The sequence below is a fragment of the Lethenteron reissneri genome, chromosome 58, assembly GCF_015708825.2.
Source record: "Lethenteron reissneri isolate LAM-NWPU_2019-01 chromosome 58, ASM1570882v1, whole genome shotgun sequence".
Lineage (NCBI taxonomy): Eukaryota > Metazoa > Chordata > Hyperoartia > Petromyzontiformes > Petromyzontidae > Lethenteron > Lethenteron reissneri.
The window spans coordinates 3,771,358-3,789,394 of record NC_083836.1 but is presented as its reverse complement, the minus strand read 5'-3'; the positions used below and the strand labels follow the sequence as shown (position 1 = coordinate 3,789,394).

General features: G+C 50.9%; 1 protein-coding gene across 1 annotated transcript in view; it reads right to left on the bottom strand.

Annotated features, from left to right (window-relative positions):
• Window positions 1-18,037, bottom strand: part of LOC133357529 (unconventional myosin-VIIa-like) — a 91,645-nt gene that overhangs the window by 50,999 nt on the left and 22,609 nt on the right. The window contains 13 exon segments of the mRNA XM_061575500.1: window positions 131-237; window positions 1,002-1,137; window positions 2,695-2,905; window positions 3,609-3,760; window positions 5,326-5,445; window positions 6,563-6,639; window positions 8,473-8,626; window positions 11,582-11,695; window positions 13,374-13,516; window positions 14,981-15,102; window positions 16,574-16,758; window positions 17,418-17,444; window positions 17,446-17,571. Coding sequence (XP_061431484.1) covers window positions 131-237; window positions 1,002-1,137; window positions 2,695-2,905; window positions 3,609-3,760; window positions 5,326-5,445; window positions 6,563-6,639; window positions 8,473-8,626; window positions 11,582-11,695; window positions 13,374-13,516; window positions 14,981-15,102; window positions 16,574-16,758; window positions 17,418-17,444; window positions 17,446-17,571 — 1,674 coding nt within the window.

The following is an 18,037-nucleotide window of genomic DNA, read 5'->3' as shown; positions in this document are numbered from 1 at the left end:
GTGGTGCCGTGCAGTGTGCGGTGTGGCTCGGTGTGCGGTGTGGTGCGGTGTGCGGTGCGGTGCAGGTTGCGGTGCGGTGCAGTGTGTGGTGCGGTGTGGTGCGGTGTGGTGTGGTGTGCGGTGCACGCACGGTGTTGAGGTCGCTGGCAAAGATGCGCGTGAGGAAAGAGTTCTTCGAGGACTGCACCAGCGCGAGGATGTCGGGGATCAGGGAGTCGCGGTTCTTCTCCAGGAACCCTGAGCGAGAGGGGGGGGGTAGGGGGGGGGACAAGCGACATCGACCATTGTCTGGTTCAGGTTTCATTGTTTGGTTCGGGTGGCCGCAGTCATGGGAGCTGTATGGATTCATCTTCTTGGTTCTTTCGGTAAAGTCACGTAGAAGGGAAATAATAAAACAATTATCACGACGTTTCGGCCACAACGCAAGCAGCCGTCCTCAGGCGAAGTACAGGCCTGTCGGAAAGACAGCGTCTGTGGCCAAAACGTCGTGAGAATTATTTTATTATGTTTTATTTTTATTATTTTATTATTTCCCTTCTAGTTGACTTTACCGAAAGAACCAAGAAGATGAATCCCTGCAGTCACGAAAGCTTTAAATCGAAAAAAAGCTGTATGGATGTTGAACTTCTTTCGCACCGTACGTAGCCAACCGTTGACCCAGCCAACGCACGCACGCTCACCCCGACTCACGCACGCTCACCCCAAACTCACACGCGCTCACCCCGACGCACGCGTGCTCACCCCGACTCACGCACGCTCACCCCGACTCACACACGCTCACCCCGACTCACGCACGCTCACCCCGACTCACACACGCTCACCCCGACGCACGCGCGCTCACCCCGATGCACGCGCGCTCACCCCGACTCACACACGCTCACCCCGACTCACACACGCTCACCCCGACGCACGCGCGCTCACCCTGACGCACGCACGCTCACCCTGACGCACACACGCTCACCCCGACTCACACACGCTCACCCCGACTCACGCGCGCTCACCCGAGCTCTCGTAGAAGACGTCCCCGGCGAAGTGCGAGATCCCGAAGCGCGTGCTGTGGTTGCTCCGGGGTGGGATGAAGTGGGCGTTCTTCTTGTGCTGCGCCGTCAACTTGGCGAGCATCGTGGCGTCCGTGCCCTGCGGAGGTAAGAGGAGGTGGGGGGGGGGCATCATTTCGTGTCGTAGTCATAGGAGAACGGGGACTCATCTACTCACGAATGAGATAGGTTCCAGAGGTACTGTTCGTAAGTCGATTCGTTCGTAAGTCCAACTTTACTCACGAACGAATCGACTTACGTACAGTACCTCTGGAACCTTTACTCCCGTCGATTACAAACATGTTGTACAGCGTGTACACTAAACACGGGGAATGGCTTTAAAAGTTGTATCATCTCCTGTAGATGTAGATGCCACTGGTTCTTCTTCACGTTCTGCAGATGTAGATGCCACTGGTTTTTCACGTTCTGTAGACGTAGATGCCACTTGTTCTTCATGTTCTGTAGATGTAGATGCCACTGGTTCTTCACGCTCTGCAGATGTAGATGCCACTGGTTCTTCACGTTCTGCAGATGTAGATGCCACTGGTTCTTCATGTTCTGTAGACGTAGATGCCACTGGTTCTTCATGTTTTCTTTAGACGTAGATCCCACTGGTTCTTCTTGTTCTGTAGACGTAGATGCGACTGGTTCTTCGCGTTCTGCAGACGTAGATGCCACAAGTTATTTACCTTCTGTAGATGTCACTACAGAACGTGGACATACGGCCCAGGTTTGTCCGTATCTATGAAAGTTCGTAAGTAGAATGTTCGTAAGTAGTGGAGTCCCCGTAGTCGCAGTCATCCAAGCCAGCAATGGGCCGTTGCGAATATCCCTCCGGGCGCTGCGATCCATCGGCCCTCGGCAGACCTCCTGGGCGCCACAGTGGCGAGGAGATGTTGCCTACCTCGCCTGGTATATAGGAGGTTGTGCATTCGATCTCGCTCAATGCCTCCTCTATATAATTGGAGCGGTCACGTTTCCCCCGCACCCCCCAGTGGACGCGTCGATTGTTTTCCTCCCCGTTTCGAATCGACGTCACGCGTTTCGAGCATTTGGCTGCCGTTGTGAATTTCCGCGCCGACGACGACGATGATGACGACGATGACAATGACGACTATGATGACGATGACGATGACGACCATGACGACGATGACGACGACGATGACGACGATGACAATGACGACCATGACGATGATGATGACGATGATGATGATGACGATGACGACGATGACGATGACGACGATGATGACGACGATGACGACCATGATGACGATGACGACGACGACGATGACGATGACGACGACGACGATGACGACGACGACGACGATGACGACGATGATGACTACGATGACGTTGATGACGACGACGAAGACGACGACGATGATGACTACGATGACGTTGATGACGAGGACGAAGACGACGATGATGATGACGACGATGACGATGACGACGATGACGTTGATGACGACAATGACGACGATGACGACGACGATGATAAGCGGCCCAATCATTTGTGGTAGCCGCGTTCGCTTCTGAAGGAGAGGCTGTGCACATAGCTGAGTGGAGCCTTACCTTGTGCGGGGGTGGGGAGCGAGGCTCAAGCCATCTATCCACGAGGTTTAAAACGAGCAGCAGTGGCGTCGGTCGCGGTTCGAACCTGCGGGAATTTGCTCTCCTCGTCGATGAGCGCGATGAGGTTGAGCGGGCGGCTGGAGATCATGTCGAGGGCCTCCTGGTTGTCCGTGAAGGTGATGTTCTTCCACGAGATGGACTCTCGCTCGTACTCCTCCTGCTCCAGCTTGAAGATGTGTCCCACGAAGAACTGCTGCAGCGCCTCGTTGGCCAGGTTGATGCAGAACTGCTCGAAGCTGCGACGAGGTGGTACCGGGGGGGGGGAGGAGGACGAGGAGACACGGGTGAGAACTCAAGAGACCAAGATAGGGGTGGGTGAGTGGGTGGGTGAGTGAATAAATGAATGAGATGATGAATGAATGAGTTGAAGAGTTACAAGTTGATTCTGTGTAGCCGGGGGAGAACTCAAGAGACAAGGATAGGGGTGGGTGGGTGAATGAGTGGGTGGGTGAGTGGTTGGGTGGGTGAGTAGTTGGGTGGGTTGGTGAGTGGTTGGGTGGGTGCGTGAGTGGGTGGGGGAGTGGTTGGGTGGGTGGGTGAGTGGTTGAGTGGGTTGGTGAGTGTTTGGTTGGGTGGGTAAGTGAGTGGGTTGGTGAGTGGTTCGGTGGGTGGGTGAGTCTTTGGGTGGGTGGGTGAGTGAGTGGCTAAATGAATGAGATAATGAAAGAATGAGTTCATGAATTCCAAGTTAATTCTGTGTAACCGGCTGAGAACTCAGGAGACCCGGGATAGGAGTCTCATTTTTGACGAGCGAGTGAGTGGGTGAGTGGGTGAGTGAGTGAGTGGGTGAGTGAGTGGGTGAGTGAGTGTGTAAGTGAGTGGGTGGGTGGATGACCGACTGACTGCCTGACTAAATGAGTGTACAAATGAACGAGATGATGACCCGCGGAGGGACGAGATGGACATGCGGAGGGGAGGGTGGGACACACACACACACACCTGTTCGTCTGGAAGTTCTCGAAGCCGAAGATGTCGAGGAGGCCGATGGAGCGTCGCTCCTCCTCCTGCTCGCCGCCGCCGCGAGAGGGCGGCTTGTACACGATGGAGTTCATCTTGTCCACGATCCACACGAACATCTTGCCGTAGATCGCCTGCGACAAGGGGTTGGGGCAAGTGGCCAGGAGTGAAAGGGCGCGGCAGCAGCGGGCGCGGATCCGGCAGCTTTGTTCGGCTCGATCCTGTGAACGAAGGAGGGCTTCCTGGGAGAGAGAGAGAGGCGTTTTGAAATGACCGCCCGAACGGTCGCGGTGGAGCGGAACGAATTAAATAACGAGATGAACGAAGCGGAGCGATCAGTTGCCTTCCCGTATCCACGTCTTTCTCTCTCTCTCCCCTTCTTTCCACGTAAGAAAGAAAATGAAAGGTTCGTTCCTCCCGATGGGATGAGATGATGCATTTCACGAGTTGGCGTTGCTATGCCACGTCGCGCTGAATCAGGACCCAAGTAAAGCCCGGCACTGCTGATGAGACACAGAGCTTTGAAACCAGTCTTGCCTGGTACGATTTGGCAGTCTTGTCGGCATTGATTCAAGTAAAGCCAGACACTGCTGGTGAGACACTGAGTGTTGAAACCAGTCCTTGCCTGGTACGATTTGGCAGTTCCGCCAGCATTGATTCAAGCAAAGCCTTGCTCTGCTGATGAGGCACTGAATGTCTAATCGGTGGAGATTTTGCTTGCCTTGAATCAATGTTGCAAAAAATGCAGCACTCCCAGAATGCCGTGCGGTTCATGGGTTATTTGGAGTGAACTTTGGCCTAGTTATGCAGGCTGGCCAGACGTTCAATTCTAGATGTTGAAGGACCCACATTGTATCTCACCGCACGAGACCTGCCGAGCGACTAGCCGTGGTGGTGCACCCATTGATACTGCTGAGTGGGTACAGGCGGGTTAATTATAGCAACAACGGTGGCTAGGAGATGTTAACTACCTCGCCTGGTATGCAGGAGATCGTGGGTTCGATCTCAATGCCTGCTGCGTAATTGTATTTTGAGTTTCTCTCTCGCAGTGGTCGCGTGGATTTTTCTCCGGGTCCTCCGGTTTTCCCCTCCACGTTTAGACTCAACGTCACGCGTTCAGAGTGTTTGCCCTCGCCTATAAAATGTCTACATGATGATAATGATGATAATTCACTGCGTTGAGCTATCATTTTAAATGGCCAAGTCGCTTCTGAAAGATTAAAAAAAGATCCACGTAACTCAGCGGCGTCCTCAGCTGGGTAAAATAAAAAGTAAATCGTTTTCATCGTTTCGGGTTTTTTTATCTTCATAAATTAGGGGCCATCCATAAATGATGTCACGCTGTTTTGTACGATTTTTGACCCCCCCACCTTTGTCACACGGCGTCACAAAAAGTCAGACCCCCCCTCAAATATGACGTCACAAAGCTCTGCCCCCCCCCAAAAAAAAATAAAACATGCTTCAAATCGCTTTAAACTATTGTTAATGTGGCGCTGCACTCGGATGTTGCAGGAGAAAACATTAAAAAGTCTATTTAATTAATCAGAACGTGTTGTCTATATTTATTTAAAGTTGCGCATTTTGACGTGACGTCACATTTCTCAACCCCCCCCCCCCTCGTCACACATCGTCACAAACGTCTGACCCCCCTCCCCCCCCTAGGTGCGTGACGTCATTTATGGACGTCACGTCCCCTTACCTTCACGAAGGCGTTCCGGACCTCCTGAGTCTGCGCCATGCTGAGCAGCGTCGTCACCTTCTCCCCACGCATCAGCATCACCTTCTTGGTGAGGCACTCTTGAACCTCGGCCTCATCCACCTGCAGCGGACCACGGCTGAGTAAAACTCCTCCCCTCTCACTCAACCCCCACCCCACCCACCCACCACCACTCACAACATCTTTTTAAATCCTTTATATTAAGTTCAATTGCTTGCGCGCTTGCTTACGACCGTGCAAATCTTTCGGTCGTTTTTTAACCCACTTCCCGTGATCCAATCGAGCTGACATTTTGCACACAGACTCGTTGTGCGTGACAATTTATTTTCGTGAAATTTTTTTCCAAAATGTTTCACTTGTTAGGAAAAAAAAATTTTCATATTAAATTTAAAATACCAATGTGATAAAAATGAAACTCTTACTCAAGAAAAACAGAAATGAATAATAAAATAAAACCGATGCCACGCATATAAAGGATTTATAGTGAAAAACTTTGTTTTTACGGGTTACTTTTTTCCACCGGGCAAAACCGTGCCGTGCCGGGGGTAACCGGCGCCGATGACGTCGCGCTCGGTGAACGGTCGGAGAGAGACACGCGGCGTGCCGACCGACGTCACAATCAAACAAAGACAAAGATCCCCAGCCCGCCCCCCGTGTAGCCTTAACGGACTGTCGGGGCAAGTGCTGTTAGCGAGTAGCGCCTATGAAGGCCGGCACGGCACACGAGGGGGTGGGTGGCCAGGGTGTCCCAGCCCAAAAAAATATCTAAATTTGAAAACTCATTTCCTGCCTAAAATATTAAAAAATTCACTAACACATGGGATGGACTTTTTATTTATTTTTTACAATAATGTCTAATAGTGTATTGTATTACATTGCTCTGTTTTTACTTTTTTTTACCATTTCTTGTTTCATTGTATGTAATTGCAGAGATTAGGGATTAATAAAGTACAACCATAACCACAATCATATGAAGAGAAATCTATGCATTGTTATATGAAGACAAGTCCAGATATTGTGGCCAAGGTTCAGCAAATAGTTGTTTTTATTTACATAGCATAGCCATTTTTTTATATAGCAATATATTGGGAGGGGGGCATTTTGAGCATATTTGAATATTGGGGAGGGGGGCTGTGTCCCCCCTCCCCAATATATATTATAATTACGGCCTTGCCGTGAACGCATCGGCGGTGGATTTGGGGGAGTTGCTTGAAGTCACCTCGAGAAGCTTGGAGGCCCAGGTCAGGTGGTCGTTGGTGAGAATTTCGCAGCACTCGATGTTGCTGCTCACCGTGCCTGTCGGGGTCACAGATGCAAAGGTCCATCACATCGCCTTCAGCAGACTGGTCAGCGCAAGGGCCCAGTGAGCGAGCCGGCACCTACGAAGGCCGCCGCCGCGGCCGCGCGGACATCGCGGTTTGCGTGGCCTTCCCCAGTGGCGATGCTTACACATTTGACACTACCGCCTACTCGTTTAAGGCTGAGTCGACCTAGGGGGAAGGCCCAGGAACTGGTGTTTTGGTGGCCGTTAGTGGGAATCGCCACTCGGGTCTCTGGGTTCAGAAGAGCGCATGGCGCTAACCGCTGCGCGAGCTCGAACGGCTTACGGGAGCGCCGTTACTGCCGCCGGCAGCAGCATCTAAACCAGCGGTTCGTCTTCTGAACCTGGGGTGCATCACGTGCCCACTGGGGGTGCGAGGTGCCCTTTGCGGGGGTGCGGGACATGGCCAGGTTATTTTAGAAGGCAAATTATCTAAAATATAAATTAAGCACGGGCACGTGTGTACAACTGATTTTTCGATTGAAAGCTTTCGTGACTGCAGGGATTCATCTTCTTGGTTCTTTCGGTAAAGTCATGTAGAAGGGAAATAATAAAATAATATTTTATTATATTTTTTATTATATTATTTTATTATGTTGTATTTTTATTATTTTATTATTTCCATTCTACGTGACTTTACCGAAAGAACTAAGAAGATACAACTTATTTGTTTAATCAAACCTATGTGCCTATTAACATTATATATTTTTAACGATTGAGAACCAAAGGGGTGCAAGGCTGCAGTAGGTAAAAAAAAACACTTATCTATGCCATATGATTTGTTTAATTTTACGAGATAGGGCCCACTGAGCTATTCCGTAAACGGCGGTCAGAGCCGTTGAACTCTGTTAATGATCTTGCTACTTTTATTAGGATGAAGTGAAACTCTATTCTTTAGGTCTTTCAGTAAAGTCGCGTAGATAGGTTCAAAGAAAATACCAAAAATTACGACGTTTCAATCACAACAACAATCTGATAACGATCACTTGTGTTGTGATCTAAACGTCGTAGTTTTTTGTTAATTTCTTTGAACCTATCTACGCGACTTTACCGAAAGACCCAAAGAATATTAATTCCTGCAGTCACGAAATTATTTGAAGTGAAACTCATTGGAAACTATTTTTATTTTACGAGGTGAGGCCTCACAGAGCCATACGGCTCTTTATCAGAAGCGACCTGTCTATCACAAATGATAGTTCAACGAATTGGGCTCATCATCATCATCATCACGTGGAAGTTGTATACCAGCCAAATACTCTCAACGCGTGTGACGTTAATTCTAAATGTGGAGGGGAAAACCGGAGAAAAATCCACTCGACCACGGGGAGAGAGAGAGAGAGGACACACAAACTACAAATATACAGCAGCAGGTATCGTCAGGGTTCGGATGTAAACCACAACCGCCTGTATACCAGGCGAGGTGGTTAACATCTCCTAGCCACCGTGATGATGATGAGAGAGACACGCAAACTCCAAATATACAGCAGCAGGCGTCGTCAGGCTCGGGATCGAAACCACAACTTCCTGTATACCAGACGAGGTCGTTAACATCTCCCAGCCACCGTGATGATGATGATGAGAGAGAGACACGCAAACTCCAAATATACAGCAGCAGGCGTCGTCAGGGTTGGGATCGAAACCACAACCTCCTGTATACCAGGCGAGGTCGTTAACATCTCCCAGCCACCGTGATGATGATGAGAGAGAGACACGCAAACTCCAAATGTACAGCAGCAGGCATCGTCAGGGTAGGGGTTGAACCCACGACCTCCTGTATACCCGCCGCCATGGCGATTGCTCGCCCGCACCTTGCAGCTTGAGGTTCCCCAGGTGCAGGATGCTCGCCAGCATCTTGGAGATGTCCAGGTACTCGGTCTCGGAGAAGGCGAGCACCTTCATCGCGGAGCGGATGCTCGCGAAATCCTTGAGGTCGTCGCGCCCGTCGCAGCGCGTGCAGTTGCCCTGCGGCGACGGTCACGGCACGGGGGAAGAAAAGAAATATAAATATCCGTCGGCTGACAATGTTTCTTTTTGTTTGATTTATTTTTGTTTTGGTGGCACGCGAAGAGAGAGAGAGAGAGAGACAGGACGATTTGAGAGAGAGGGAGGACGACTCAGAGAGAGAGAGGGCGACTCAGGGAGAAAGAGGACAACTCAGAGAGAGAGGATAACTCAGAGAGAGAGGGGACGACGGAGAGAGAGAGGACAACTCAGAGAGAGAGGATGACTCAGAGAGAGAGGGGACGACGGAGAGAGAGAGGACAACTCAGAGAGAGAGGACGACTCAGAGAGAGAAAGGACTACTCAGAGAGAGAGGGGACAACTCAGAGAGAGAGGACGACTCAGAGAGAGAGAGGACAACTTAGAGAGAGAGGACGACTCAGAGAGAGAGAGGACAACTCAGAGAGAGAGGACAACTCAGAGAGAGAGGACGACTCAGAGAGAGAGAGGACGACTCAGAGAGAGAGAGAGGACACCTAAGAGAGAGAGAGAGAGGACGACTCAGAGAGAGATAGGACGACTCAGAAAGAGAGGGGACGACTCAGAGAAAGAGGACGACTCAGAGAGAGAGAACGACTCAGAGAGAGAGAGGACGACTCAGAGAGAGAGAGAGGACAACTCAGAGAGAGAGAGGACAACTCAGAGAGACAGGACGACTCAGAGAGAGAGGGGACGACGGAGAGAGAGAGAGAGAGAGGGGACGACTCAGAGAGAGAGAGGACAACTCAGAGAGAATGGACGACTCAGAGAGAGAGAGGACTACTCAGAGAGAGAGGGGACAACTCAGAGAGAGAGAGGACTACTCAGAGAGAGAGAGGACTACTCAGAGAGAGAGGGGACAACTCAGAGAGAGAGAGGACGACTCAGAAAGAGAGGGGACAACTTAGAGAGAGAGAGGACGACTCAGAGAGAGAGGACGACTCAGAAAGAGAGAGGACGACTCAGAGAGAGAGAGGACTACTCAGAGAGAGAGGGGACAACTCAGAGAGAGAGAACGACTCAGAAAAAGAGGACGACTCAGAGATAGAGAGGACCACTCAGAGAGAGAGTGGACGACTCAGAGAGAGAGATGACGACCCAGAGGCTCCAAGAGAAGGAACCACTGATGATCAGAAAGTCACCCACGCGATGAGCCGGTGACAATTGGCCAAACTCAGCGGTCCTCAATATATATTAAGGTGCCATCAGCCAATTTATCAGGCCGGCTTTTTCGTGTTATTTTGTCACCATCGATTAGCACGGTTGGCTATGTACAACCCTAAATAAATTTAACGTGGAACAATGATGAGCGTTCACACGCGGGACAAAAACCAGAGCGTCCGGAGACAGCCCACACGTGTGCGAGGGGGAAACGCTCTATCCTCCACAGGTGGAACAGGTGGAGTCCACATCCTTGCCTCCTGGCAGCGCCAGGGTTGTGGCTCATCCTCCTCCTCGACGCCTACCCACGGGAAGGGAGTTCCTGTGCTGCGTCAATCCACCAACCCTCGCAGCCGCACAGTCGACCACGCACGGCGCGGTAGAAGTCCAACATACGTGCCGGATCGAGGTCTCATGACCATCTGGATCGAGGTCTCATCACCATCTGGATCGAGGTCTCATCGACATCTGGATCGAGGTCTCATCACCATCTGGATCGAGGTCTCATCACCATCTGGATCGAGGTCTCATGACCATCTGGATCGAGGTCTCATGACCATATGGATCGAGGTCTCAACACCATCTAGATCGAGTTCTCAACACCATCTGGATCTAGATCTCATCACCATCTGGATCGAGGTCTTATCACCATCTGGATCTAGATCTCATCACCATCTGGATCTAGATCTCATCACCATCTGAATCTAGATCTCATCACCATCTGGATCTAGATCTCATCACCATCTGGATCTAGATCTCATCACCATCTGGATCGAGGTCTCATCACCATCTGGATCTAGATCTCATCACCATCTGGAGCAAGTCCTCATCACCATCTGGATCTAGATCTCATCACCATTTGGATCGAGGTCTCATCACCATCTGGATCGAGGTCTCATCACCATATGGATCAAGTCCTCATCACCATCTGGATCAAGTCCTCATCACCATCTGGATCTAGATCTCATCACCATCTGGATAAAGTCCTCATCACCATCTGGATCGAGGTCTCTTAACCATCTGGATCGAGGTCTCATCACCATCTGGATCTAGATCTCATCACTATCTGGATCGAGATCTCATCACCATCTGAATCGAGGTCTCATCGCCATCTGGATCGAGGTCTCATCGACATCTGGATCGAGATCTCATCACCATCTGGATCAAGGTCTCATCACCATCTGGATCTAGATCTCATCACCATCTGGATCAAGGTCTCATCACCATCTAGATCTATATTTCATCGCCATCTGGATCGAGTCCTCATCACCATCTGGATCTAGATCTCATCACCATCTGGATCGAGGTCTTATCACCATCTGGATCGAGGTCTCATCACCATCTGGATCGAGGTCTTATCACCATCTGGATCGAGGTCTCATCATCATCTGGATCGAGTCCTCATCACCATCTGGATCGAGGTCTCATCACCATCTGGATCGAGATCTCATCACCATCTGGATCGAGGTATCATCACCATCTGGATCGAGGTCTCATCGCCATCTGGATCGAGATCTCATCACCATCTGGATCGAGGTCTCATCACCATCTGGATCGAGATCTCATCACCATCTGGATCGAGGTCTCTTAACCATCTGGATCGAGATCTCATCACCATATGGATCGAGGTCTCTTAACCATCTGGATCGAGGTATCATCACTATCTGGATCAAGGTCGTCATCGTCAAGCGCATTACTTAAGGCTGCCCCCTCTTCCCCCCCCCCTGCTTATCCGCGGCAACGTGTCGGCAAAAAGTCCCAGGCGCCGGAGGTCACCGTGGTGAGGAAGGCGTAGTCCGCCGGCTTCCCGAGGCCCAGTCTCTTCTTTTGTTCGTCACTCGAGCCGAGCAGTAGGCAGTAGAAGATGTGGTAGTTGCGCTCCTGCTCGGCCTGCGTTGTTGCGTGGGGAAATATAAAAGGGTGGGAGTCAAAGAAAGTGCCGCATCCCCACCAACCCCTCCTCCCCCCCCAACCGCTGAGTGACAACGACTTTATTCGGACAGAGGACGACTCAGAGAGAGAGAGGATGACCCAGAGGGTCCAGGATGAGCCGGTGACAACAATTGCCCGAGCTCTGCGATCCTATCAGCCAATAATTATCAGCCGGCTTTTTTTTTTGTGACAGTATCCGAATAATGTGGTCACTGTGTGCCTCAACGACATTGTTCGGATAGCATCGGACAGTATTCGAATAATGTCACTAGACAAACAGTAACCACAAAACAAAACGAGCGCTCGTGAAAAGTGGAGTAAAAAAAGTCGGCCTGTGCGCATTGTATTCATGTCGCCAGTGAACACAGATCAACGAAAGCTTGTTGTGTAGGCGGGTTTACGACGGCGTGTGGCTGTTATTGTGCAGGATGCGGTGCCTTGGTTGCCGTGGCTGATTTGTAGAGTCGTGTCAGCTGATTTTTAATTGTCCTCGAGGCTTTTGGCGGTCTTAATTTTAGGCTATGCGTTAATTGTGTGTTGACCAACCCTCTGTGTTGTATTACATTATATTTTGCTAGGTTATTGAATTTTAGTTTGTCCTTCTGATTTTCAGACTTGCTTGCCGTGTCATCGCACTTGCAGAACCTTGTTTTTTGGACCACTCATTGATATGCAAATGTTTTCTCCAACCCCCTCCCTCTCTCTGCCTCCTCCCCCCTCTGTCTATTTAAGGCCACCCCACAGAGACGATCACCCCTCTCTGTACCTGTGTTGCTCCCTCTATGTATCTTGGTGATATCTGTCTGCTAATATGTCTGTCTATAGTTTTCTGGTTAGATTTTATGTCGCTATTTCATTATACCTGATGATGATTGCTTGTGTTGCAATCGAAACGTCGTATGCTATTATTTAATTTTAATTTATTATTTTATCTTTAGACGTGACTTAACCGAAAGAACCAAATAATCAAGCTTTTGGCGGTGTCTATGGGGTTGTGTCGTGTGGACTTGAGCGTCACGGGGACAGCATTTGAGTGCTTTGTTGCTGTGTTTAGTATTGTTTATAAATGCCTGCCGTTGGTTCATTCGTAGGTTCATTCAGACGCTGTCTTTCCGACAGCCCTGTTCTTCACCTGAGGGACGGCTGCTTGCGTTGTGGCCGAAGCGTCGTGAGAATTGTATTTTATTATGTTTTATTTTTTATTATTTTATTATTTCCCTTCTACGTGACTTTACCGAAAGAACCAAGACGATGCCTGCCGTTGTTAGATAAGACAGTTGTATCACTGTCGCGGGAAGGCCAATAGCACGACCATCTTTTCAGAGGTCACTCACAACAGCCCACCTCGTGGAAATATTACAAGCCTCCACTGTCGGATACAAAGTAGAGGGTTTTTTTGGGTAGGAGTAGCACGGTTGGACCTGGGCCCTGGTGCTAGGTATGAAATGAGGGGGCCCTATATCTGCCTGTCTCCATCCATTCACTGGACATCTGTGGAAAAAAATAGCTTTACATCTCATCGGATTCCTTTGGTATGAAAAAATTGTCTGATGATGATCATGATGACAATGATGGTGACGATGACGACCACGTTGACGACAACGATATTGATGATGACACTGACGGCGATGGGTACCTGCCCACACACGCGCGTCTTCTCCAGGAGGTACTGCTCGATGCGTGCTCCCTCGATGACGCTTTTCTCGTTGAAGTGAATCTCCACGTACTTCCCGAAGCGGCTCGAGTTGTCGTTCCGGATCGTCTTGGCGTTGCCGAAGGCTGCGGCACAGCAGGCGGCACGTGGTTATCATTTTCTTATTATCATCATTATTATTATTATTATCGTATCGTACGTTCATATAGCGCCTTAGCCAAGGCTCTGTACGGTGAACTAACCACGGTACAAGACGGTTGGCGAGATGACACTACATGAGCGGATGGGATGTGTGTAAAAATTTTCAATGATATAATATAGTATTGTCATCAGGATGACATACGTATAACAAGTTAGCAGTCGATACCACATTGGGAAGTGGGTTAAAATTGAGTTACAAGATTTGAGGATACGTCAACAGACAGAGTTGATTATAGAACAGACAGAGCGAGTTATATAAAAGCGTGAAAATAAGTATAACCAGTAAAAACAAAGTTTTTCACTATAAATCCTTTATATGCGTGGTGGCTAAAGTCCTCTCGTCCTCTGGCTTGAGATGGCTGCCACCAATGGGTCAGATGATTGCCTGCCACCATTAAGCAATTGGTAATTAAATATAATAATTTTTTTTTTCCTAAAAAGTGTAAAACCTTGGAAAAAAATTTTCACGAAAATTAATTGTCACGCACAACGAGTCTGTGTGGAAAATGTCAGCTCGATTGGATCACGGGAAGTGGGTTAAAAAACGACAGAAAGATGTGCACGGTCGTAAGCGCACAACCAAGCAAGCAAGTGAACTTAATATAAAAGATTTAAAAATGAGGCGGTGGTGACGACGCGTGGAATGATTGTCGCGGTTATTACGCCACCCGCCGGTATTAATCATGGCGGCAGCGTGTGAACCTCGTGTGCGATACGGCCAGCACAGTGTTCGGGGTCTCCGGCCCAAAGACCTGGAACACGCTACCAGCTCACGTTCGAGGGGTCTATCCCTGAGTTGTTGTCGTTGTTGTTGTTTCAGAGAGCCTACTTCAACGTGTGATCAGTGCGCATCCGTGATGGACTGGACTCATAAGAGTGTGCAATATCAAATGTTCTTACTTACCTACGTCCATACATTACGTTCACGAAGCAGTTTAACACGTAGGCTTTCCTGACCAATAATCATCCATAACAGACTGTAAAAGTTGTGGCTTGGCTCCCCAACACAGCGGCGTGCTGTACTAGTGACGAATTGGCCACGTTCTGTTTACGTGACGACCCTTACTAGTTGCCTGTGCCGGGTGGTGGCGGGTTTAACGACACATTTATATATTTACGCGTTCACGAAGCAGTCCACAAAGAGTCGCGTGCGTCACCGGAGGCGGCAGGTTGCCGGCCCCCTGACCTAGCTCACGTTCACTCGGATCCGAGTTCATGTATGTTACCCGGGGGGCCCTCCGTCACACTCTTTTCTCGCCACTCTCTAAGAATTCGCCCGCTTCACTGAATCACTTAAGCGCGAGAGCCCGCAGTGCAAAAAACGTGAATGACGACACGACACGGTCCACGAGGAACCGACGGGCGCGTTCGGCTCTGGAGCTGCGCACCTTCGAGGATGGGGTTCGCCTCCAGGATCTGCTGTTCCACCCAGGAGTGCTGACCGCTCACGGCCGCCAGGAACTGCAGGATGAGCTTGGTGCTCTCCGTCTTGCCAGCGCCGGACTCCCCGCTGTGGGCAGGGCAGGGTCAGGAGCCGAGAGGTCAAAATGCCATTGAGATCGCGTCCCACCCTCGCCGTTGCTTCCTTCATTTCTTCCTTGCGACAGATCGCGCAGCAGCAGTCGTAAAAACATTCGACATCTGATTTTCATGAGGTCTTACGATCTCCAAGATCTGGTGGCCATCCAGGTCTCATGACCATCTGGATCTAAGTCCTCATCACCATCTGGATCAAGTCCTCATCACCATTTGGATCCAAATCTCATCACCATCTGGATCTAGGTCTCATCACCATCTGGATCAAGTCCTCATCACCATCTGGATCGAGGTCTCTTAACCATCTGGATCGAGGTCTCTTAACCATCTGGATCGAGGTCTCATCACCATCTGGATCTAGGCCTCATCACCATCTGGATCTAGATCTTATCACCATCTGGATCAAGGCCTCATCACCATCTGGATCAAGGTCTCATCACCATTTGGATCGAGGTCTCATCACCATCTGGATCGAGGTCTCATCACCATCTGGATCGAGGTCTCATCACCATCTGGATCGAGGTCTCATCACCATCTGGATCGAGGTCTCATCACCATCTGGATCTAGGCCTCATCACCATCTGGATCGAGGTCTCATCACCATTTGGATCGAGGTCTCATCACCATCTGGATCGAGGGTCTCATCACCATCTGGATCGAGGGTCTCATCACCATCTGGATCGAGGTCTCATCACCATCTGGATCGAGGTCTCATCACCATCTGGATCTAGGCCTCATCACCATCTGGATCGAGGTCTCATCACCATCTGGATCGAGGTCTCATCACCATCTGGATCGAGGTCTATCACCATCTGGATCTAGGTCTCATCACCATCTGGATCGAGGTCTCATCACCATCTGGATCAAGGCCTCATCACCATCTGGATCTAGGCCTCATCACCATCTGGATCTAGGCCTCATCACCATCTGGATCTAGATCTCATCACCATCTGGATCGAGGTCTCATCACCATCTGGATCTAGGTCTCCATCACCATCTGGATCGAGGTCTCATCACCATCTGGATCGAGGTCTTATCACCATCTGGATCTAGGTCTCATCACCATCTGGATCGAGGTCTCATCACCATCTGGATCAAGGCCTCATCACCATCTGGATCTAGGCCTCATCACCATCTGGATCTAGGCCTCATCACCATCTGGATCTAGATCTCATCACCATCTGGATCGAGGTCTCATCACCATCTGGATCTAGGCCTCATCACCATCTGGATCTAGGCCTCATCACCATCTGGATCGAGGTCTCATCACCATCTGGATCGAGGTCTCATCACCATCTGGATCTAGGTCTCATCGACAAATGCTCCAACTGTGCCCCCCACGTCACAAACCTCATACTTACAGCCCCCAAAAGAGCTTCACAGCTCATCGGATTGCCCCCCCCCCCACCCCCCACCCCTTGCCACGTGACTGCCCACCCTCTCACCTGATGATGCAGCACTGGTTGCGCTCGTTGCGCCGCATGTTGAAGTGGGCGTTGTCGGCGAGCGCGAAGATGTGTGGCGGCAGCTCGCCCACCTTGCGCCCACGGTACTGCTGGATCGCCTCGGGCGAGTAGACGTTCAGCGTCTTGTAGGGGTTCACGGCGACCAGGATGGAGCCCGTGTACGTCTGCACGCGCGCCCCACAGCGACAGCGGGTGTTGTCACGGGAATGGCACTGGGAGCTATGGGCACGGTGGCGTGATGTTTAACTACCTCGCTGGTATGCAGGAGGTCGTGGATTCGATCATGACCCTGATGCCTGCTGCTGTATATTTGGAGTTTGCGTGTCTCTCTCATCATCATCACGGTGGTTAAGAGATGTTACCAACCTCGCCTGGTATGCAGGAGGTCGTGGGTTGGTTCCCGACCCTGACGCCTGCTGCTGTATATTTGGAATTTGCGCGTCTCTTTCTCGCTCCACGTGGTCGTGTGCTATTTTTCCCCGGGTCCTCCAGTTTCTCCCTCCACCATTAGAAACGTGTGCGTGTGTGAATGTGTGTACACTTGGGAGACAAAGGCGGCCGGGCGTGGGCTGGCCACCCACCCCCTCGTGTGCCATAGGTGCTTACTACAGCACTTGCCCCAACGGTCTGTTAAGGCTATACGGGGGACTTTGTCTTAGTTTGTATGTACACACATAGCGCGCACGTACACTGAGTGCGTGTGTATGTGCGTTCACACGCTTAGTGCGTATGGGTGTACACACGTACAATGAGACCCTCTCTACACACACAGAGCGCGCGTACGTGCGTGCGTGTACGCTCAGTGTACGCTGTGTGCACCCACGTATATGAAGGCCTCCCGGTATCGCGTTGAGCAGGTTGCGAAGAATTCCCTCCTCGTGCAGGGTCCCCAGGCGGATCATGTCCTCCACGCCCGTCACCGACGTCGGGTGCATCATCCGGATGAGGCTCTCGTTGGCCGGAGTAACCCAATGCTCCTGCAGCACATTGGGACGCGGGCACAGCGGTGACAGCATCGACACGACGACGTTAACGACAGCGGTGACGGTGGTGACGGTGGTGACGGTTGGTGACGGTCGTGACGGTGGTTGATGGTGGTGATGGTCGTGACGGTGGTGACGTGCGTTGACGGTGGTGATGGTGGTGACGGTGGTGATGGTGGTGATGGTGGTGACGGTGGTAACGGTGGTGACGGTGGCGGGACCAGCAGTGACGGTGGTGACGGCGGGTGACGGTGGTGACGGCGGTGACGGTGGTGACGGTGGTGACGGTGTGGTGACGGTCGTGACGATGTGTGATGGTGGTGATGGTCGTGACGGTGGTGACGGCGTGACGGTGACGGTGGTGACGGTGGTGACGTGGTGACGGTGGTGACGGTGGTGACGGTGGGTGACAGCAGTGACGGTGGTGACGGTGGTGACGGTGGTGACGGTCGTGACGGTG